General features: G+C 44.5%; 1 protein-coding gene across 6 annotated transcripts in view; it reads left to right on the forward strand.

The window, feature by feature from the left end:
* The window catches only part of DICER1 (dicer 1, ribonuclease III), a gene marked incomplete at its 5' end in the record, with an annotated part of 45243 nt that extends 26987 nt beyond the window's left edge, over positions 1-18256 (forward strand). For 4 of the 6 annotated variants that reach the window (XM_084241201.1, XM_084241202.1, XM_084241204.1 and 1 more), the window contains 11 exons: positions 57-210; positions 2212-2394; positions 2672-2777; positions 3461-3636; positions 4552-5335; positions 8564-8719; positions 11792-12686; positions 14320-14588; positions 17112-17274; positions 17360-17435; positions 17781-18256. In XM_084241201.1, the coding sequence (XP_084097327.1) occupies positions 57-210; positions 2212-2394; positions 2672-2777; positions 3461-3636; positions 4552-5335; positions 8564-8719; positions 11792-12686; positions 14320-14588; positions 17112-17274; positions 17360-17435; positions 17781-17946 (3128 nt within the window). In that variant the 3' untranslated portion in view covers positions 17947-18256. Of the gene's footprint in view, positions 1-56; positions 211-2211; positions 2395-2671; positions 2778-3460; positions 3637-4551; positions 5336-8563; positions 8755-11751; positions 12687-14319; positions 14589-17111; positions 17275-17359; positions 17436-17780 lie in introns of all 6 variants that reach the window. The other 2 variants (XM_084241200.1, XM_084241203.1) reach the window with 2 other exon arrangements.
* Between the last annotated feature and the right edge of the window lie 5209 nt (positions 18257-23465).

Raw genomic sequence — 23465 nt, forward strand, 5'->3', positions numbered from 1 at the left:
AATCTTCTCTGTTTTATTGTATTTTAACAAGCTGAAGAGTCTTTTTCTTCCCTAAGTTAATGACTCCAGCACTTTGGACATTGACTTTAAATTCATGGAGGATATTGAGAAATCTGAGGCTCGAATAGGCATTCCCAGTACAAAGTATTCAAAAGAAACACCCTTTGTCTTTAAATTAGAAGACTACCAAGATGCAGTCATCATTCCAAGGTAGGTATTTATGTGGAAAGTGGTGGTGATTGTGGTTTCAGAAGGGCTGCTCATTCACATGGGAGTTTGGGTAGATGCCACTTTGGCTTGGACATTACTAACAGTGTAAGAATCTCTTCGTGGTAGATATTCTTTCTAGTATATTTCTTAAAAAAAACAAAACCTAAAACACTCCAGGGAAGGCATCTTTTCAAAACTCGGGAACCTAAATGATGGAGACAGACCTTAAAATCTTCACCCTTGTACTCCCCAAACAAAGCCTTATTATAGAATTTGATCATAGTTTCTTACTTAAAATATTTATAAAGAATAATATTATTGGGCCTCCCCTTGTGGCGCAGTGGTTGAGCGCGGTGCTGCGAAGCTGCCCGAGGCCTCTGCAGCACCGGTTCAATCCCCGGCTGCCAGGGAGGGTCCCTCATGGCACCGCAGACCTCTCTTGCAGCTCCCGCTGCTCCCCTCAGCTGTGTGTTTCATCCGTCTGCCTGTTCTGTTCCCCGCTCTGGCTCTGGTGAATTCTCTCACCCTCCCACGCTTCTGACTGTACCCAGTGCTTGTATAAATAAATAAATAAATCTTTAAAAAAAAAAAAGAATAGTATTATTAAATGCAGTAAATTAGATTTTTTTTTTCTTTTTGTGCAGAAATTTCGAGCATGGAGTTTATGAGCAGTAATATTGAAGAGAGGCACTTTTTTTTTTGAGTTGTGCACTCACTCATTCTTTCAATGTATTTTTTTTTTTAATTTTTATATTCCCCCTACAATTGCAACCCAATTTTGACTCCAATCCCTCCACCCCCCCCCCCACAAAGAGTGTCTCTGGTTCATAGTTGTTTGTTGATTTTGATTTTTTTCTTATAGTTATTCTTTTTCCTGGTCCATATTTAGGTTTTCTAGATTCCTGTTATGAGTGAGACCATCTGGTATTTTTCTTTTTCTTTCTGGCTTATTTCTCTGAGCATGATCCCTTCCAGCTCCATCCATGTTACTGCAAATTGCATGTGTTTATCTTTTTTGAATGCTGAGTAATATTCCATGGTGTATATGTACCACATCTTCTTGATCCAGTCATCTATTTTTGGGCATTTGGGTTGTTTCCAAAGCTTAGCTATTGTAAATTGTGCTGCTATAAACATAGGGGTGCAGGTGCTCTTTGGAGTTGATGTTTCTGTGTCCTTTGGGTAAATACCTAGGAGTGGAATTGCTGGATCCTATGGAAGCTCTATGTTTAGTAGGTCCAGAAATCTCCACACAGCTCTCCATAGTGGTTGGACCAGTTTGCACTCCCACCAGCAGTGCAGGAGAGTTTCTTTCTCTCCACATCCTCACCAACATTTGTTGTTGCTAGTTTTTTTAATATGTGCCATTCTCACTGGTGTGAGATGGTATCTCATTGTCGTTGTGATTTGCATTTCCCTGATTACAAGTGACATTGAACATTTTTTCATATGCCTGGTGGCCATTTGTATTTCCTTGAAGAGAGGCACTTCTCAAAGAAAGGAGACGCTCTAATTTAATCTTTCTTTGATTCTTTTTTTCTTGGCACCTAAAAGCCATATTTTAAATGTTAGTTCTCCTCAAACTATCAGTATTGCAAATGGTGCAATAATACTTTTTTTGTGTGGCAAATGTCTTGTGCTTAGCATTAATCATTTACAAAATATTTCCTCAGTTGTTTGGATATTGGACATTCTCAACCGTTTGTTGATGAAATTAGTTATTCAGTGGTGCCTTTTAGATTCATGTATTATCAATATTAAGATATTTAGAACAAGGATCATAGTGAAGTAAGGGAGAAAGGAGAGTCAGTTTTTCCTTGATATAAATATAGTTCTTATTTCAGAGTCACTGGAATATATTATTTGGAATTGAAATGTTCATTAATGTTATTTATTTTTACTTTTCTGAACTTTAAAGTCGTCATTCATGTTTCCATGTTAAAAACAGCCATTATTTGAGATAGTTCATTTAAATTAAAAGTCACTATTTTCCTTTTTCAGATACCGCAATTTTGATCAGCCTCATCGATTTTATGTAGCTGATGTGTACACTGACCTTACCCCACTGAGTAAATTTCCTTCCCCTGAGTATGAAACTTTTGCAGAATATTATAAAACAAAGTATAACCTTGACCTGACCAATCTCAACCAGCCGCTGCTGGATGTGGACCACACATCTTCAAGGTAAGGAGTTTCAGAAATGACATTTCGACTCCTTTTCAGGCATCGTTTCTTGTGGTCAGCAGGTACATGGAGAGGAGAGGTCACTCTCCCGGCTGCCTGCCCAGAGCCCGACCCAGGCGATTCTTTACACCCAGAATTGCCCCCACCCCGGTCTGCTCTGGCCTGGGTCTGCACTTTAAATAAGCTCTGTAGGTGGTTTGTAGGCACATTGAAGTTAGAGAGCCACTGTGAAAGTGTGCTTGTCTTTGCTTGATGAAATGTTTTGGAATTTTTATAGACTTAATCTTTTGACACCTCGCCATTTGAATCAAAAGGGGAAAGCTCTTCCCCTAAGCAGCGCTGAGAAGCGGAAAGCCAAGTGGGAAAGTCTGCAGAACAAACAGGTATGGAGTCGGTGTTACTAGCATGGCTTAGTAGCTTTAAGGGAAGTTTAAATTTTATAAATAGCAAGTAAATTTGGAGGAAGTTACTCAACACATATTTTATTTTGCCTTGATTAATAGTATGTGTTTACTTTTCATTTGAGTATATTTTTGGTAAGTATGAAAGGTTTGACTTTAATACTTGGTACATTGCTTTAATAATATTATGAAATCATCCTGGTAAATCTTCCAAAAACTCCCATTTGGCCTTCATGAGTTCTTAAAAATTTTTTTTAAAAATAGGATTTTGCTAGTATTTATGATTTTTATCTTTATCCATTAGTGAAATTGGTCTTAAAATTTTTTTTTTTTAATTTTAAAGATTTATTTTTATACAAGAGCTGGGGTACAGGCCAAAAAGTGCGGGAGGGCGAGAGGATTCACCAGAGACAGAGTGGGGAGCAGAACAGGCAGATGACCGAAATACACTACTGAGGAGAGCAGCAGATGTGACAGGAGAGGTCTGCCACGCCATGTGGGAATCTCCCTAGCCGGCTGGGACTCAAACCCATGCTGCAGAGGCCGCAGACAGCCTCACAGCGCTGCGCTCAACCCGCTGTGCCACTGGGGAGGCCCTTAAAATTTTTTTATATTCTGTTGCATTTGCTTTAATTCTCTCTCTCCATATTTTTCTTTACTCAAAGATACTGGTCCCAGAACTCTGTGCTATACACCCAATCCCAGCGTCACTGTGGAGAAAAGCAGTCTGTCTCCCCAGCATACTTTATCGCCTTCACTGCCTTCTGACCGCAGAGGAGCTGAGAGCCCAGACAGCCAGCGATGCTGGTGTGGGGGTCAGATCACTTCCCGTGGATTTTAGGTATGCCTGCAGCAGTGGTTGGGAAGAGTGCAGGCTGTGGAATTCTGTTTGAAAAGAATTAAGTTCAAAATTTAATTTTATGTAAAAGAATTCTTAAGATTAGAAAGAAAACATAGCTGTGTAATATGTGAAATAAACACATCTTTTGGCTCCTAGTAGTAAGTGTGGATATTGGGTGCTGTGTTCTAGTAAAGTTCCAGAAAGAGGAAATCCGGAGTAAAATAATCATTTCTTCCTCACTTGATGGCAGTTGAAGTGAAAATGAAATGGTGTATCAGTGTGTGGACATTTTGAGACATTTTATAAAACCACATAGGTCTTAAACATAGTTGCCTCTGCATGTTCTTTGTCCTCCCACTAGTAAAGTCTCTGCCTTCTGAGGAATTTGTGGTTTAACCAGTCCCGTTAATCTTGGTTATCCAGTTGGCCTGACCAAGATGACTATAGGGATTGAGGAACTTTGTAGGGGCCGTGATGACCTCTGCCCTTGCCAAGTGCTTACTGCAGCGTCCAGCACTGGTAGTAGATCGTTTCATTGTGAGCGCAATCCTATGACGTAGGGATTGTGGCTAGTGCCTCTTCCCTGGCGAAGCTGACGCACAGAGAGGTTATAGACGTCACCTGAAGTTACCCTGCTAGTTAACTGGAGGGCCAGGGGTCCCCCCCACAGGCTGTCTGAGCCACCTGGTCCACAGGGAGCGCTCCCTGCAGGTTGGTTAGAGCATTCTGAGGGCCACGCCCCCTTGTCTGGCTCACACTGTGTGGCGTCCCCACGGGGTTGATCTCTGCCTTGGAAACTTCTCAAGTAGGAGTATGTTTCTAGGGCTCCTCTTTTTCTTTGTAATTCAAGTTGCTCTTGCTGTAAACCTCAGCCTTTTGAAGCATCTGATGAAAAGCATAACAATGTCTTTGCAGGTACCCTAACTTAGACTTTGGGTGGAAAAAATCTATCGACAGCAAATCTTTCATCTCAACTGCTAACTCCTCGTCAGCTGACAGTGATAATTACTGTAAGCACAGCACAATTGTAGGCCCTGAAAATGCTGCACATCAAGGTGCTAATCGAGCCTCCTCCCTCGAGAACCATGACCGGATGTCTGTGAGCCGCAGAACGCTCCTCACCGAGCCCCCTGGTGAGCCCCAGGGGGCAGTTCCCACAGATCTTACAGCAATTAATGGTCTTTCTTACAATAAAAATCTTGCCAATGGCAGTTATGATTTAGTTAACAGAGACTTTTGCCAAGGAAATCAGCTGAATTACTACAAGCAGGAAATACCTGTACAACCAACTACCTCATATCCCATTCAGAATTTACACAATTATGAGAACCAGCCCAAGCCCAGCGATGAATGTACTCTACTGAGTAATAAACACCTAGATGGAAATGCTCACAAATCTACCTCAGATGGAAGTCCCACGGTGGCCGCCATGCCTGGCCCTGCAGGGCTGGTCAGAGCATCCGAGGGCGGGATGGACGCTGGGCAGAGCCCTTCTGCTTGGGACTCCTCGAGGACTCTTGGCCCAAACCCTGGACTTATTCTTCAGGCTTTGACCCTTTCCAATGCTAGTGATGGATTTAACCTGGAGCGGCTCGAAATGCTTGGTGACTCCTTTCTGAAGCACGCCATCACCACCTACCTGTTTTGCACTTACCCTGATGCTCACGAGGGCCGCCTTTCATACATGAGAAGCAAAAAGGTAAGCGATTCTTTCATTTCGCTCAGAGTACTTCATTGTGCCTAAAAGTGGCTTAGGGCACACTTTGTACCCGCAGAAGGATGAAATCAGAGGAAATCAGGTAATTTCAGAGACTGAAGAATGTGTTACCTGCAGGGACTGCTGCACCTGAGAGGCGCTGCTGAGGTCACTGTTGGGAGTTGACTTGATTCTGGTTGAATCAGTGAGAACTGATGAGGCATTCGGGCTTGGGGGTGGCAGATTTCTGTGTGCCCTATTACCCAACAGAAATTCCATTCAAATAAAACTCAAGTTTGTGTGCCTCCTGCGTCCTGATAGGCATGCACAGAATACTCCGGGCTGTGCAGGCAGCTTGTGCCTCGGTTGAGTTGCACATTGATTTTGGCCGACGAGGTGGAAAAGCATGGCTGAAGAGGGTCTTTTGTGGAGGAGCTGGTCTTCAAGGTGTGGGGAGTCAGGCAAGGGGAGAGGAGTAGCTTCGCCTCACTCTTCCCACCCCACGCCTCTGGCCTCACTCCTCTGTGACGCCGACGTACACCATTCACCTCAAGCCACTGAGCCTGGAATTCTAGGCAGCTGTGCGGGACCCTAAGGGGGGCTGCTCTCTTCAACTTCGTGTGTGACTGATTTAGGGCAGCAGAGCCATCACAGGCTACACGCACCTGCTTGATGGAGAGCTCAGGAGGCCCTGAGAGGAGGGAGCCATGGGGCAGTGCTCACGCGGGCTACCAGCACAGGAAGTGAACAGTGACGCAGACGTTGGCAGCTGTCGCCAGTAGGAGTGTCTGAGAGAACATGAAAAGGCAGGTCTGCGCAGCTGCCCTGTGGGAGATCTCCCGGCTGCACTAGTGTTTGCGCCTGTTTTTGATAGACAGGTGCTGTGAAGGGCCTCTGAGCAGGGACTGGCGGTGCAAGTCAAGTGGAGGTTTCACGGGGTCTCTCTGGTAGCAACAGGCAGCATGAGTTGAAAAGCAAAACCGAACAAAGCTGAGTGACTAGTTGGGCCTTTGAAGAGGTGTAAGCTTAAAGAGAAAATGGGGGTAGATCTAGAATTCTTGACAAGGAGGACTGACGTGAGCAGCACTTCAGGGAAAGTAATTCTGGCCAACACCTCCAAAAGTGCTTACTCTAGCCCCAAGCTAGTCCCGTCGTCTTGCATAAGTTACCTACTTATTTCTCCTCCTAATCCTGTACACATCTATTTATTATATGTAGTTGTGACTACTTCTATTGTCCCCATTTTGTAAGTGAGGATACTGACCGGAGTGGTTAGCCTGCCCAAATCACATGACAAGTATGTGGCAGGGCCCAGACAGTCTGGCTTTAGAGACCTTGCTCTCACCATTAACTGCCTCCCTCTGACACTGCCCTAGCATGCCAGACAGCCCATTTAGCCTAGCATCTTACAGACCTCTCACGGAACCTTCTTGGTGAGCCCCTGAGAGGTAGATAGCCTCTTCTCATTTCGTAGACGTGATGAGCTGGTGTAAGGCCCTGTAGCTGGCCCGGGGCTCAGGAGCGAGTCTGAGGCTGGAGCCCATACCCTCCCCTGCTCCGCTGCCTGTGAGTACCTGCGGGAGCCAGAGACTGGGGAGGCAGCCATGGCTAGCAGGCAGGCTGGGGACTCAGGCGACCCTGGTGACGAGGCACATGGCACTATAGACATGGGCTATGAAGGGGAATGTTCAGTGAAATATTCCGAGAATTGAGAAGCTGGGACTTAGGTGCGGTTTGGGGAGTGGTTTCCACAGGAGTGGTAATTGAAGCTCTGAGAACAAGTGAGGTTCCAGGGGGCGGCTTGCTGCAGGAAGAAGATACCAGCTGCTGTGACTGAGGATGACGGAATCGTGTACTCTTGTATACAATTGTATAGAATTGTGTACTCTTGTGGACAGGTAAGAAAAAAATGGTATTTCCAAAATTCATCCATTTGCTCAGAAAGCTTTGCCTCCGTATTTCCTTCAGAAACAGTTGTCATCCCCTGTGAAGGCCCATGCCAGATGCTCCCACCCCATGTGTCTGTGTCCTCACCAGGCCACTGTCCACACCCTTCTGCGTCTGGACACCGCTCACACATCCAATGACGGCCCCTCTCAGGCGCCTCCGGCTCTGCTGGTGGATTCTGCCTGGCCCACTATGTGCCTCTTGAGTCCTCTTGAATCCTCTTGCAGTTCTTCCTTTTCCATTCACCGACCATTTCTGCTGACTTTGTGATTTCCCTCCCACTGAGTCCCTGTCGCATCTCATCCTCTTGTTGGCCTCTGTGATGTGGCGTTCATTCTCCTAGTGTGGAGAGGGGAACCAGCGTTTATGGAGCCCTCAGGCCTTTCTCTCAGGGGAGTGGGCTGTGGAGACTCCCTCCCTGTCTTGCACCTGCTGGACGGCTGCTCTGGCCCGCAGACTGCTCTGGGGCCGCCGGGCAGGTCCTCAGTGCACTGAGTTCCACCAAAAGGGGCTTGTCAAGTACTTAAATAAATAAAGGGACCTGATTTTTATAAAACGACAGTGGCCGTTCTAGATCAAGTGAGAACCAGATGGAAATGCACAACTCCCGGGGGATGGGAGCCTTGGGAAGAGCAGGCGGAGGTGGTGCTGTCTTACCGATGCCCATTAGCATGAAGTTGTTACCTTTGCTCTATTTTGAAATGGTTGAACAAAATGAAATGTTATCCAAAACAAAGGGATAAATGTTTGAGAAAACAGTGTAATTGAATTCGTATTTATGGTTTAGATTCTAGTGTTATAAAATTATTTTAACTGTTCACTGACAATTTTCACTTTCTATCTGGCCTTTATGGCACAAACCCACCATCTTTCCTTGAGCCTGTTGTGACATCTAGGCTTTATAGAGGGATTCTTTTCTGTTCTGACAGTTCCAATGACTCATTTGCATTTTACATCATCCTGTTGTGCTTTGAAAAGCTTCCACTGTCTAAACTGTTTCTTCTCAGTTTATATGGTATTTGCATGGTTCTATAACTTGAGATTTTCCAATTTGCATTTTATACTCTGCAGTATTTATCTAGCTACATTAAAGGATATAGAAATACATGGAATTTTAATATTTTTTTCTGTTGTGACTAGATAGAAAAACTATACAGTCCTTGTAACTGATGACAGTCGTATTAATGTGAAGAACATTTAGCTGAGACGATGTTAAAATGCCTTGTGTGAATTCCAGCCGTCAGCATTTATGGATAAGTGTCTCATAAATTTTTTCCACTAAAGGTCAGCAACTGTAATCTATATCGGCTTGGAAAAAAGAAGGGACTGCCCAGCCGCATGGTGGTGTCAATATTTGATCCCCCTGTGAATTGGCTTCCTCCTGGTTATATAGTAAATCAAGACAAAAGTAACACAGATAAATGGGAAAAAGATGAAATGGTAAGTTTTTGGTCACTGGAAGGATTTGATTTTTGGTGAGAGGGAGAATTTTGTTCCACTAATTTTTTTGTTTCTTTTCCCTGATATATTTATAATGGAGTAGATATTTGATATCTTGAATTATTTCCTCTGAAAACGATCTTTTAATTGAATTTAGAAATAGTCCAATTTTGAGGGAGGATGCTTTTTATTATTTTCCTTTCCCAAAGGCAGAAGAGTAAGTATCTGATGTTGTGTCTTCAAAAGGAAAGCCCTGTAACGTTTCACTTCACTGTCACGTATTGGTGTGTTTCATAGTTTCTTAGCTGTGTTCAGTAAAACGACTGTTCAGTGACCTGTGACCTCCAGCCTGTCTGTGAAATGAGTAATTTGAATACAGTCTTGCTTTCGCAGCTGAGGACTTTCTCAGTTGGGATTATTTCTCCTCTTGTGACCTAAAGGAAAGATCTTCACACAGAGGACACGTTTTTCTGGAAATAGTTTACGCCTTGTGGCGGGCCGAGGAGGACCTGCGCAGAAGCTGCTGCTGCGGGGCCGTCTTGTCCCGAAGGCCACCAGAGGGCACCGGGGAGGGCCTTGCCGGCCTCAGGGTGCCGGCTGGAAAAACCCCTGGCTCTTCCCAAGTCAGAGCTCCCTCTCGGGCAGTTTCACTTGCTGGGCAGTTATTTTGCATTTATGATAAACTGGCTCCTTATGACTTCATTTCCCTCTAGAACAACTGTGTGATTCTCTCAAGGCGTGTATGTTCTGAACACACTTGTTCTTCACGCCGTTTTTCAGGAACGCGGGGCCCAGTTTCTGCCTTGGCGTCTCCAGGCAGCGGGCTCTGTGGGGTCGTCCTGACTTCTTAGCTGTTTCTTAGCTGGCTCGTGCAGCTTTCGGCTGCCTCTCTGTCTTGAACGCAGGCAGTGTTTGCCTTATTACAGAAATTGAACTTATCTGGAAAAGCATTAAGACAATATTTTAATGCAAGTTGGGTTAGAAAAATTACAGCTGTTATTCATTTAGAAATAGGTCGAAACTTAGAGGAAAATATGTAGATTTCGAGAACTTCAGATAAAATATTGCATTGCTATGAAAAACATTTCAATAGCAACTATTTTGCCTTGTGAATACTGTTTCATAATGTTGTTGGCTCTTTAAAAAAAAAAGAAGAAAAATTAGCATAAAGGTGACAGTGGCATGCCCTTGTGATTTTAAAAAAAATTTTCTAGAACACAAAGTTCTTATTTTCCTTAACATTTCAGATGACCTGGCACTTCGGTTCTTGGACTACATTAAAAATACTGTTAATATTTTCACATAATAATTCACACTTATTGAAATAAGCCCTTACATGATATTGGAAAGACTATGCTCTTGTTCCATTCCCCCACTGCTCAGCCTCCTGCCACTCAGCAAACCGATTTCAGTGGAGCCTTTGCCTGTGAACGTGGAAGGGGGTGAGGACCTAGAAGGTGGACTTGAGCTGTAAGAAAAAAAGTTTGATGTTGGTCAGTTTTTTTTTAAAGAGCTGGAAATGCCCTCGAAAATCATTTCGTGAGCTACGTTCTCACTGTTCCGGCAGATAAAGAAACTGAAACCCAGAGGCATGAAAGGACTTTTGCCTGAGACCACACAGCGTAGCTATGCTCGGCCAGCCTTAGCGCATGGGAGCACGGCACGAAAGCTGTAGAAAGTCTTAGATTTTTTTCTTAACCTTTCAGTTTGATTTCTTCTTCAATAGCGATTTGGCTTTTTCTTTCTCAAGGACCAAATGATAGTCAATAATACTTCATTGACCTTGGAAAAATACAGGTTTTTAACAGGAAATCGTTTCTAAAGGGCTGCTACTGCTTTCTGGCGAGGGGGGGGGTGGGTCTTCCTAATTCTTGAAAAAGTTTTATCAACTTTAATTAAAAACCACGTAAAGGACTATAGGATAGACTTGTAACTGGACTCACTGTACTTATTTCTTTCCACATAAATACACCGTTTGCATCTCTTTTGCGTCTGGCTTAAAATGAAATAGTTGCAGTATTATAAAAATGCTTGACAGAAAGTTGGAAGGCTTTTTTTGTGAGAATACTCTGCAAAGGTGTCACTATCAAAATTGAAGCACGCTCTCCCTCCTTTTCTTACAAAGTCAAGTCTTGTTTTTGTGGCTTTTTTTTTTTTTAAATCAGGTAACAGAAATTTGGCATCGTTCTAGCATTGCAAAAAAAATGTCACTCCGTTACTGAATCCTAGTGCATTATTAAGGTTGTCATTCACAAATAAGCTTTTGCCCCCAAAATTGGAATTAGCAAGGATCTTCTGACAGAAGTGGCATTGTTGTGTTTCATGTTAGTCTACATTTTCTTTTGTTTTTTGCCAGGTATGCTGTAATCTGTTACCCTGATTCCTGTAGCTTATGGGGGCGGCAGGGAGGAAGCATAATTTCTCAAATCTATAGTTAGGTGATCACTTTTAGTTTTCAAGCAGAGCAGTTTAGTTTTGCATTGCAGCAAAATGGACTTTGATTTGAAGTGGAAATAGGAACAAAAACTTTATCATGAAACCCTGTTGTGTATTTTTTAGTTACAGAGATGTAAAAATTATTTTATCTGTTTTGATATTATACTCAGAATCACGAAGATAAATTTTTTCACATCTGGAATTTGATTCTGTTAAATCTGAAAATCTTTTAACAGCATTTTAAAACTTTGTCAGCGAGACTGACGAGCCCAGCGCTCGGCTGGGGGTGCTCCCTGGCGCCCGCATGAGGTGCTCTGGGCGGGCAGGGCTCGGGCTGCCGACATTGATTCTGACTTTACATCCACGTACAAAGTCCTTAACTGCAAACGTCATACTGGATAAAGGTCATTTTATAACTTAGAAAATGAACATTCAAAGAACATGTTTTACTTTGTTTATATGATTAAATAACTTATTTTATGTTAATTGAAAACAAATGGCTATGATTTTAAAGTTGCCTTTTAGTATTTGTGGTTGTCATTTGAAATTATCCATAACCCTTGCTTTTATTGAGTTTCAAACCCTTTTAAAAACAGCAGCCTTGTCTCCCCTCCTTCCCATGCCCCCTCGTTGCAGACAAAAGACTGCATGCTGGCTAACGGCAAGCTGGAGGACGACTTTGAGGAGGAGGAGGAGGAGGAGGAGGAGGATGCCCTGCTGTGGCGGGCCCCCAAGGAGGACCCCGACGAGGAGGACGATCTCCTGGAGTACGACCAGGAGCACATCAAGTTCATAGACAACATGTTGATGGGATCCGGCGCGTTCGTCAAGAAAATTTCGCTTTCTCCTTTTTCGACCACTGATTCTGCATACGAATGGAAAATGCCTAAAAAATCCCCCTTGGGTAGTATGCCATTTTCATCAGACTTTGAGGATTTTGACTATAGCTCTTGGGATGCAATGTGCTATCTGGATCCTAGCAAAGCTGTGGAAGAGGACGACTTTGTGGTGGGGTTCTGGAATCCATCAGAAGAAAACTGTGGTGTTGACACAGGGAAACAGTCCATCTCTTACGACCTGCACACCGAGCAGTGCATCGCAGACAAGAGCATTGCCGACTGCGTGGAGGCCCTGCTGGGCTGCTACCTGACCAGCTGCGGCGAGCGGGCTGCTCAGCTTTTCCTCTGTTCCTTGGGGCTGAAGGTGCTCCCTGTGATTAAAAGGACTGATCGCGAAAAGGCTGCGTGCCCTGCCAGGGAGACTTTGCACAGCCAACAAAAGAACCTTTCAGGGAGCGGCGCTGCCGCCTCCGTTACCAGCGCTCGCGCCTCTGTGTTGAAGGACCTGGAATACGGCTGTTTGAAGATTCCGCCGAGATGTATGTTTGATCATCCGGATGCAGATAAAACACTGAATCACCTTATATCAGGTTTTGAAAATTTTGAGAAGAAAATCGACTACAGATTCAAGAATAAGGCTTACCTTCTGCAGGCGTTCACACACGCCTCCTACCACTACAACACGGTTACTGGTAAGGAGCCCTCGTCGCGTCCCTTCTCTGCAAATGAGGCCTGTGTTAATTGCATTGTTTTGGCCTGTGCAAGATGATCTGTGCTTTGTGCTGAACGTGCATGGTAGGGGGAGGAAGCCAAAGAAAAATGAAAGAAGGCTTTATTCCCATCTTTTGGGGAGCAAGTACTGTTCCTTAAATTTGATAATTGGGGTATTGCATGTGGGTCACTTTATATGCTGCTTAGTTACAGAGGTTGGCGGTTTAATATTCCGGTGTGTTAGTCTCCCATTTTCTCCGGCCCCACTGATGCAATGCTGCTCTCGGTTCCTGATGTATTCATGCATGCAGGATGTGTTTCCATCTCACGTTCTCATTCTTCCTGAACATAAGCCCCTTCTCCCGTTTAAAGCCTTTTCAATTTAAAAGGTGACTAGATTAAAAGGAACTTATTTTGGGGGGTGGTTCCATCAACCTTGTCCTGCAGCTGTTGTCATCCTGTACTTTGCACTCTGTTCTGTGTCTTTTCCTCCTTTATTTAAAGGCCTCCCACTCCATTAGGGTAGAAGGGAAGCGAGTCAGTGCCTAAATCCAAAATCAGCGTCCACTGGTGACACAGAGAAGGTGTCTATACTTTTTCCCGTACGAGCAGCGAGGGTGCTTGAATCCAAGATACCAAAAGAGTAAAATTTATATAAGAAAAACGATGTAGGTCAATATCAGAAAAATATAGAACCGAAAAGTAAAAATACCTGACTCTGGACTAGAAAAAATCTGGTTGAAACTAAAAGCAATTTCCTTTGTGGGAGGCCAGGAGGCGTGGCTTCTCCTGCACCCCAGTAGGGGAGGAGGCCGGTGCCTGCCGCCAGGACCTGCCCTCGGCTCCCTGGGAGGCTGGCGTGTGGCCCTTCGTCTGACCTGCCTCAGTTTCCTTGGTTGAATGACTTCTCTTTAATCACCTTGAGGAAACAGGCGCTGCTCAGCACTGAGAACTTCCTCATTTTGACAACTGACCATTTTTGCCTCAGGTCTTTGCTAACCTCCGTCACTCTTCTTTCTCGGTCTCTTGGACTATGTCAAATTCCGCATTTCTAATTCAAGTTGAGAAGAAGGTCTTCTTATGCTGTCATCTCGGGGAACAGCACCCAGGGGTGGCGTGGAGGGGCACCCACCCCTTGCTTGCATTGCAACGTGAGGGAGGCGCTGCCCAGTGCGGGGAGCAAAGCTTGTGTGTTCAAAGGGGCGTATGCTGGGTTGGGGGTGTCTGGCTCCCTGAAGTGATGCCGTGTGAAGGCAGCTGCGGAATTGTGCCCCAGCCACTGCCTGGCCAGCATGGGCCAAAGGAAAAGGCTTCTGTGATAATGATAGTGCTTGGGGAATGTTGGCTTCTTCACAAGCATTAGTCTTTGGCCACTTAAAGATTTTTGACCCCAGATTGTATATGACATGTGCTCACTTTGCCATTAAAATTTATTTCCAGAAACTCCACCGGGTATGATATGCTAAATAATTTTGTCATTGAAGCCTATATATGAAAATGAACCCAAATAATTCTCTCAAGTGGGCCTGAGAATCAGGCCTTTATTCATTATTTATGTGGAAATAGTGTAACTGGTTTTGCACAACTCATGGCTCCATTTGGGACCCTCCTCAGATTGTTACCAGCGCTTAGAATTCCTGGGAGATGCAATTCTGGACTACCTCATAACCAAGCACCTTTATGAAGACCCGCGGCAGCACTCCCCAGGGGTCCTGACTGACCTGCGGTCTGCTCTGGTCAACAACACCATTTTTGCGTCCTTGGCTGTGAAGTACGACTACCACAAGTACTTCAAAGCAGTTTCTCCAGAGCTCTTCCATGTCATCGACGACTTTGTGCAGTTTCAGCTTGAGAAGAACGAAATGCAAGGAATGGATTCTGAGGTTGGTGCTGCTTAAAAACGTGTTGAATTCAGTGTTTAAGCCTCCAGCTCTAGGCTTCTGTACGGTTCAGAGTTCTGACTGCATAGCTGTCCAAAGGGACAGCTGAAGACTAGGGCTGTGGTACCCAGTGCGCTGGATGGACGTTCCCTGGGGAGGGCAGGGCATGGCTTGCGGTCGTCAGGCAGGCCTTTTATAATTGGATCCCACGGCGGCTCCACGGTGGTCATTCAAGTGAAGAGAGGAGCTGGACTTTCAGCTCCTGTCCCTTCCAGGCCACGCGTCTGCTGTGGGCATGCCAGAGGAGCATGGCCCTGAAAGACACCCAGTGTGGCTTATTCCTTCCTTCTGTTTAAAACGGACCATTTGCTAGTGATAACTCAGGTAAGCATCACAAATGTGTATTCTACTTTTACTTAGAGAAAATCTCATTTAAAACGAAACCTCTAGGGCCTCCCTGTTGTCACAGCGGTTGAGCTCTGGGTTGCAAAGCTGCCCGCAGCCTCTGCAGCGCTGGTTCGATCCCCGGCCACCAGGTGAGGGTCCCACATGGCGGAGACCTCTCCTGCCACCCGCTGCTCCCCTCAGCAGTGTACTTTGTCAGTCTACCTGCTCTGCTCTCCGCTCTGACTCTGGTGAATTCTTTCGCCCTCCCACGCTTCTGACTGTACCCAGTGCTTGTATAAATAAATAAATCTTTAAAAAAATAAAATAAAACGAAACCTCTAGATTTTTAAACAATGGAATTTGAGAGGTTAAGTTCAGCCAGAAGTTCTGTGAAGCTGGAACTGATTCTAATGTGTTTGTGAGCTATCTTGAAGTTTTGTAGGGAAAGATGCTGCATGGATCTTTCCAGTCTCTGCTAATCCTTACTCACGTCCCCCCGTGGACCTGTGTGCTCAGGAGAGCCCTCTCAGTGCTGACTCTGCCCTTTTCATTCCTCTGTTTTTCCCAATTTTGGAGATGTCTCATTAGGAGTCAAGGAGTTTATTCATAACTCTGGCAACTGTTTTTAATTGTTTACTCTTTGATTCATACTTTTTTTAAATGGCACCAAGCCATGGCTGGGAGCAGTGACTTTCTGTGAGGAAAGTTGTGGGTGGAGGTGTTGGGCCAAGTGTGGGCGCCTGTGAGCTGCACAACCCCATGAGGACATCAGGGGCATCGTCCTTGCTCCCCGCTCTCACCTGTCTTCTCTTTGTACTGAGATTAGTGATCTGAGGTAAGCGCAGTGTGCATTTAAGCTCAGAATTTGAAGAATCCGCTAAACTCAGGTTTAGTTCTCTCTTGCTGACAGTAGGACGTGCTGGGCCTGTGCCTGCTGCTTCCTTCCATGTGTGAGCACAGGCACTGGAGGCACAAAAGCTGGCCAGAAAGGTGTGTTGTCTTTGCTGACTTAGGTTTGGCCTTAAGAAAGTCTCTCCACCTCTCTGGGCCTTCGCCATCTCATCTGTTTAAAAAAAGAAATAGAATTAAGCTTGATACATTTTAGAATTCCCTTCTACCTCAAAACCATGAGCTCTGAAAGTTCTTGTTTCCCCAGCGGTCAGCTTTTTAGATGATTACGTAGAGTGCAAACAGGGTGCTGAACAGTCTATTTAGAAATTACTGATCCCTTGTCTATTTTTTTTCATAAGTAATTTGTGTTTATTTTAGAAAATGCAAATAAGCAAAAAGAAAATTGAATTTATGCAAATACACTACCTTAGAAATTACTAAAATTAACATCTCGGGATGGGTCGTTGCTGGTGAGCATAGCCACGCATGCGTGTGGGGTGGACGATGGTGCACAGCAGACGCGGCTGGTGAGGTGGCTGGCTGTAGCAACACTCGCAGCTGCACATGATCAGGGTGTGGGCCTTAAACAGTCCTTTGTGGCCGTGTTGCCTTGCGGTTTTCAGCTGGGAGTTGAACGAACACAGACGTGATAGGCACTGGTGCATCCAGTTGCCCCTTAAGGTAAGTCCCGGGAGAGGGGACCTGGCAGCAAGCAGCTAGGAAGGTTTCAAAGGCTTTGATACATGTGGAAGTTCTTAGTCTGTCGATCTGAATACCTACTATGTGTCAAGGATTTTATTATATTGAACAAACATAAGGGAGCTTGGAGGAAAATATTTTCCAAAAAGACGTTTCCCTGCTGTAAAAGTGGCCATTTACACCCCCACCCCCACCCCCCCAAGGCCGAGCACAGCCTTGCCAGCGCTGTCGGAGCTGTTCAGTGTGCAGCTCTTCCAGAATGGGTGAATTTTTTTGAAAAGCTTTTTATTTCTGTTGACTCTACCTCTATTTCTAATTTTGTGTCAAGGTTGTTTTTGTCTTTATTTAAAAGTAACCTTTTTCCTTTGTGGCAGGGTATATGGAACACTAAGTGGGTGGGAGTTTTTTCCAAGTAGTTTGAAAAACCTTGTTTTTTTTCCCCCGAAGAGATGATTTTGTGCAGACCTGTGACGGTGGGCAGGCATGACGCTAAGGCTCTGCCGTTCACACTGGCCCTTCCGCTTACGAGTCCCTTCTCTTCTCTGACAGCTCAGGAGATCTGAGGAGGACGAAGAGAAAGAAGAGGATATTGAAGTTCCAAAGGCCATGGGGGACATTTTTGAGTCGCTTGCTGGTGCCATCTACATGGACAGCGGGATGTCGCTGGAGAAGGTTTGGCAGGTGTACTACCCCATGATGCGGCCGCTGATAGGTACTGCTGCCCCTCGCAAGGAGCAAAATCAAAATTAGAAGAACGTCAAGGATTTATTCACATTGTCCTTTCATTTCAATTACAGAAAAGTTTTCTGCAAACGTGCCTCGTTCTCCTGTGCGAGAGTTGCTTGAAATGGAGCCAGAAACTGCCAAATTTAGGTAAGTAAGAGTGTGCGTGGAAAAAAAAGCTCACATAAAATAAGGCAGGGAAGTTCTCAACGAAGCCATAAAGCAAGGCTCCCGAGAAACACTTCCCCTGCGGCATGAGGCTTCCATCTCTGGCCTGTTTGACTTCGCTTTCTATTTTCCTAACGTAATGTTGAATGCAAGGAGAGCCGGCAGCTGTCTGTCTGCAGCCGGGCTGTCTGTTGTCTGTGCGCTAAGTTTCCTTTGTGTGGTGTCTGCTGCGATGTGGCCTCTCGGCCGAGTGCACATACTCCATGCTGATCGACAATAATAATAAACACTCTGACTTCTAACTTGAGTTGTTTGGCTTTCTTACAGCCCAGCTGAGAGAACTTACGATGGCAAGGTCAGAGTCACGGTGGAAGTGGTAGGGAAGGGGAAGTTTAAAGGTGTTGGCCGGAGTTACAGGATCGCCAAATCTGCAGCCGCAAGAAGAGCCCTACGAAGCCTCAAAGCTAATCAACCTCAGGTTCCCAGCAGCTGAAACCCCTTTCAAAATTAAAAAAAAAAAAAGAAAGAAAGAAAGAAAGAAAAAAAGGCAGAATTAAGGGGGAAAATACTTAAATTGAAAAGATGATTTAAAACTAAGTGTGAGTGAAATGAAGGCAGCATTTAAAGTTGATAACAAGATAGATGACAGAATAAAGCATTTAACACATGTATAAATCTTGGAACTAATTGTAGTTTTAGTTTTTTGCGCAAACACAATCTTGTCTTCTTTCCTCACTTCTGCTTTGTTTAAATCACAAGAGTGCTTTAATGATGACATTTAGCAAGTGTTCAAAATAATTATTGACAGGTTTTGTTTTTGTTTTATTTTAATTTCTGCCAGCTTTGCTCAGTGTTAAGAGGCCAAGGAGCTTGCTCCTCAGATGACCCCTGGAGTCCCACGGGCACGCGCTACACGAGGTCTGGGCAGCGGTGCCAGTCCCACTGGGCCGTAGCTGAGCAGAGATGGTGTTGGAGACAAGTGTGCCAGTGTTGTCGCTTCTCCCCATGTTCATTGTGTAAAATGTTTCCAGCCACTTCTGCGCAGGCTTAGTAAGCGAGGGACAGATTTTTAATTAACATCGGCTGGCCTGCTGTTGAATCAAGCTTTAGTTTTCTCACACCACATAGTCTTGCATAAAAAAGGGTCTTGCCTTAAAAGTCAAATGTTCATGGAAATTCTTTAATTTCTGATCTTCTGGGAAAAACGATCTCACACTTCCTTCATTTTAGCATGCATTTAGATGTTCGGACGGCGTGATATTTACAGCTCACTAGTTCAGTTGTAACTTGTTACAGGATCCTATTAGCTTTTCTGTCGTGTGTACTGAAGGCATTTTGAAAACCAGGATGTGTAGTCTGGATTTTTTTGAACACCGTAATAAAAAATGATCTTTGGCGAAATACCCCATTTTACTAAAACGCTCCTACTAGGTAGGTCCACTGATGGAGATGTTTGTGGCAGATGATTTTGCCCTGTAGGCTTTGCTCTTACAAAATAAACTTAAGACATATCACACCTAAAATATGCTGCAGATTTTATAATTGATTGGTTATTATTGAAAGACGCAAACAGCACCTTGACCCCTAGTTGTCTTACGTCCTGAGTCCTCTCGCTCGTGTCCTCTGTACTCCTGCCACGTGGCACGCCTCCCGCCCGCCACGCTGCCGTCATGCCGTGGAAGTTTAACGTTTGCAACAAACTGCCGTAATTTTGATACATCTGTGATTTAGGTCATTAATTTAGCTAAATGATTAAAAGCTCATTATTTCCATCTTTGGAAAAGAAAGCAAAAGACATTTTTAGGCATTTGCCTAAGTTTCTTTAATTAGACTTGTGGGCACTCTTCACTTAAATACCTCAGTTTTTCTTTTCTTTTGCATGCATTTTTCCCTGTTTGGTGCTATGTTTATGTATTATGCTTGAAATTTTTAATTTTTTTTTTTTTTTGCACTGTAACTATAATACCTCTTAATTTACCTTTTTTAAAGCTGTGGGTCAGTCTTGCGCTCTCACCAGCATACCAGTAGAGGTTTGCTGCAATTTGCCCCATTAATTATGCTTGAAATTTAAGAAAGCTGAGCAGAGGTATCTAAGGTTTTCCCACACATTTTTCTGTACCTGATGCTTCATGCCAAGCTGCATTTACTTAAGTTGCAGTCGAATACTGTACTTCCTACTTTATCTGCACCACCCACCCCCGGAGAAACACCTCCGCTCACGTGCACGCAGAAAACAGTCAGCTCTGCTGTCTCAGGAGACCCGAGTGAGTGGTGTGAAGCTTCTCCACCTGATCTGTTGTCTCCAGTCTGGGACGTAAATTGAGATCTAGATGATTGAATGAGTTTGTGAGCAAATCAACTTGGGTGGACTCATTTGTAAAATATTCTGGAACCTTAGGTTTCTATTTAGTTGTTTAAAAAGCCTCTCTATAAGACCTCCTGGCAAATTAAAATCAAGTAATTCTTGAGTTATTTAATGATAAAGGTGTACAGATAAAAAGGCTGATGTGAATTTTACTGCTGGGGCTGATTTGTGGTAAAGTTACATCACAGGTCTCTTGCTAATTTATAAACTACCTGAAGCCAGGAGCTTAGGACTTCACATTTTGTCTAATGCACTAATCCCAGTGTTAAGGGGTTCTCTTGCCTCCTGGCACCAAAATCTGATAGTTTCACAGTTATAATTCCCATTGGGAGAAAAATGCCTCAATATATTTTGTAACCATAAGAAGAGTATTTTTTGTTAATACTAAAAAGGGTTCAGGCTTGGATCTGCTTAGGTCATCCATTCTCAGGGGTTCAGCTTTCCTGCTGCCATCCAAAATGCTTTATCAACAGCGAACTCGAGCTATTTCACCTTTGTTGTTCGAGAAAAATAGCTGATTTCGATTTGTGACTCACACTTGGAAGCATTCTGTGACCCCCTGGTACTGAGTTACGGAGACTGAGTTAGACACATGAAGTGGTTATGAATGCTTTTGTGCTGCTGAATTTTCATGCTGTAAGATGCCCCCCAGTTTAGTTTGCTGGAATGTCCTGCGTCCACCAGTTAAGGGGAAAAGAAATCACTGTGTTGTCCCCCTTTACAATGTGTGTGTCCTCTCTTTCTGTGGCTGCATCGTGAGCCTGACGGTAACCTACTGGCAGGAGGTGCCAGTGGCAGGACTGGCGCGGCAGCCACAGACACCCCGCGAGGGGACTGGGTGGTCGGCTGGCCGCGCCTTCCCTGTAAGTGTTGTTCCTTCTCTGACACGCCCGGCAGGCCTGACTGCTGCGGTCGGCCAGCCGGGCCCTCTGTTCTGTTCACGTAGCGGAGAGAAGCATTGCACTTGGTACCATGCTTTACCTCATTTCAAGGAAAATATGCCTAATTGAGAGAAAAAAATGTAGTTTGACCTCGCTGCTGTTTTGATTTACCGAATTTGAAAAGGGTAATTATTATGCCTGCAACGTGTCACATACTTGCACAACTTAAATAGGTCATTTTTGTCTGTGGCATTTTTACTGTTTGTGAAGGTATGACAAAGATTTGTTAACTGAACTCTTAATTATGTTTTAAAAATGTTTGTTATGGTTTTTCTCTTTTTTTTCTTATGTTATATGAAATTAAATTTAGACTGACCTCTAACACGCCTGTAATTATCTTTTAAAATACTAATATTTTTACTTTCTTAATAATAGCTTGCCCTCAGAAAGATTCAGATTTCCCTTCCTAACTAGCAAGAGACTTGAGGCTCCTGGGGTTCTGTCCGTTCAGTCCCCCCCAGCAGACAGCCAGCCCTGTGGTCCTTCCTGCGACCCGAGCAGCCTCCCCGACCCCCTCGCGCTCAGCCCTGCGTGCGGCTCGTCGATTCCGCCCTTTCTTGCTCTGTTGGGGCATCTAATCCTCGTGCGCCGAATTCCGGCCACCACACCGAGACACTGATGTCTTTCTTTAAATGGCATCTGAAATGACCTTAGAGCCCTTACCAAGTTTTTGAGACCTGCAGGAGAGAAAATGTCGTGTTTGTTACCGATAGGGTTATTTTAATTGCGTTCAAATGGGTATATTTTTTCAACCGCTGATTATTACTTTTCAGGAATTTAATTATTTCCAAATAAATTTCTTTATTTTATATTGTACATGCAAAGTTTTTAAGATACGTTTAAGGCCAAGAATATTGAAATGGTTTTAAAAGTTGTTGGAGATGCCAGCAGTAATATAATAGGTTATTTGCATTGAGACTGTTGTATTTTCCACTAGCAGTGAAAGTGAGCTCTCAAAAATAACTTGTAAATATATTTTAATCATTACTTGTTTCTTTTTTTCTAGTTCATTTTTATTTGGACATCAACCACGACATTTAAAATTTCATAGATGCACTCAGAATTCTCTGTAGCGGCAGGTTACAGAGCAAAAATGCTAAGGTGAACAGGAGGCAAAATTTCTGGCTTTCCTGCTGTAAATAGAGTAAAGGAAAAAGGAGTAAAATCAAGTCAAACTAACAGAATAGTTTGCTGACAGTCAGCGCCCATCCCACGCGGCGGCTGCTTTCAAGGACCTGACCTGACTCACTGGCACAGTAGCCGGCTGCAAACCGCGGTCTGCACCTTATGGTCACGATTACCTTTTGTTGCTATTTGGTTTTTGTTTTTGTTTTTTTTTTTTTTGTAATAATTGTAGCTGAGTAAAATCTCCAATAAAGTTATGGTCTGTTCACTTTGTGTCCTCTTATCCTTTTTTTGTTTTGATTCAGTTCAAGTGGGTGGTAACACTTACATAGCTTTAAAATGATTTAATTCCAGAGTCATACGAAAACGCGTATCCCAATATGATAGAATTTTGTTTACCAAGTTCTGCTTCACTTCTCGTTGCGTGATACAGTAACGCTTGTCTTTCTCGCCTCGAGATTTAAGTAATACCAGTGTGCTTTTCTGAAACTGCCACATTGGCAGATGTGTTCCAGGTCCCAGATTATTTATGGTGCATTTGACACATTCCTTCAGTGAGGTTGGTTATTCTGGAGTCAACTGGACAGAATGTCCAGCTAACCAGGTTTTCAGGACACACTTAAAATATTGTAGGTTAAGAAGGAATTGTATGATTCCAGACTTTCTGTAAACTAGTAAACTGAGCACAGAGAGCAATGACTTGGCCGTAGGCACACGGTAACTAGACATCCTCAGAACGAGAGAAAAATTTACTTTTCCTTTGTAAAAATTAATCCCTTCCTGTTCCCTCCTGACTTCCAAATTGAAGGAGGAAAAAAAGTGGATTTTAAGCCTGAGGAATGTGGGTGAGCACTGCGTGCGTGCGTGTGAGTGTTACTGCCCAGGAATCTCTTGCTGGTTCAGGCTCAGGCGCGGCCGTGGTGCCAAAGCCCCTTCCTGCCGCCCTGGCCCGCCTCTCCTAGCACCGCCGCTGGAGAGCGCAGCCCGGCCAAGCGTATCGGTTTGCAGGTCACGATGTGCGTGAAAAGAAACCAGATGGAAGTGGGACTTTTTTCTTTTTGCAGATCCTAAGCACGAGGCATGTTTCAGACGGGAGGGTGGGTGCCGGCTCCCACGGGTCAGCTGCGGGCCGTGAGGCCTGGGCGGCACGCAAGCCCCACGCGCAGGTGGGAGCACGCCTCCTCCCCAGCCAGCCGCCAGCAGCTCTTAGTCCTGTGCTGTCCCGGGGCTACAGTGTGCAGAAGCCGCAGCCGTTTACCGTGCTGCTGTCACTGCCATGGTCTCCAGAACTCACCTTCCTCCCAGCCTGAGACAGCCTGTCGGGCCCAACACCCCAGCCTCTGCTGGCCCCGGCATCCACTCCACTAAATGGACTGTTCTAGCTCTTCATGTGAGTGGGGTCGGACCCTCTTTGTCCTTTGTGTGCCTTCATTTATCTCACTGCACGTAAGTCTTCAGAGTTATCCGTGCTGAATGAAGCAAGTTTCCTTTTTAAGGCCGAATAACCGTCCAATGTCTGGACAGAGGCCACATGTAGTTTACACATTCGTCTGCCGGCAGCTATTTGGGGGCTTCCACCTT

This window comes from Talpa europaea (genome assembly GCF_964194135.1).
Source record: "Talpa europaea genome assembly, chromosome: 8".
NCBI classification, from domain to species: Eukaryota; Metazoa; Chordata; class Mammalia; order Eulipotyphla; family Talpidae; genus Talpa; species Talpa europaea.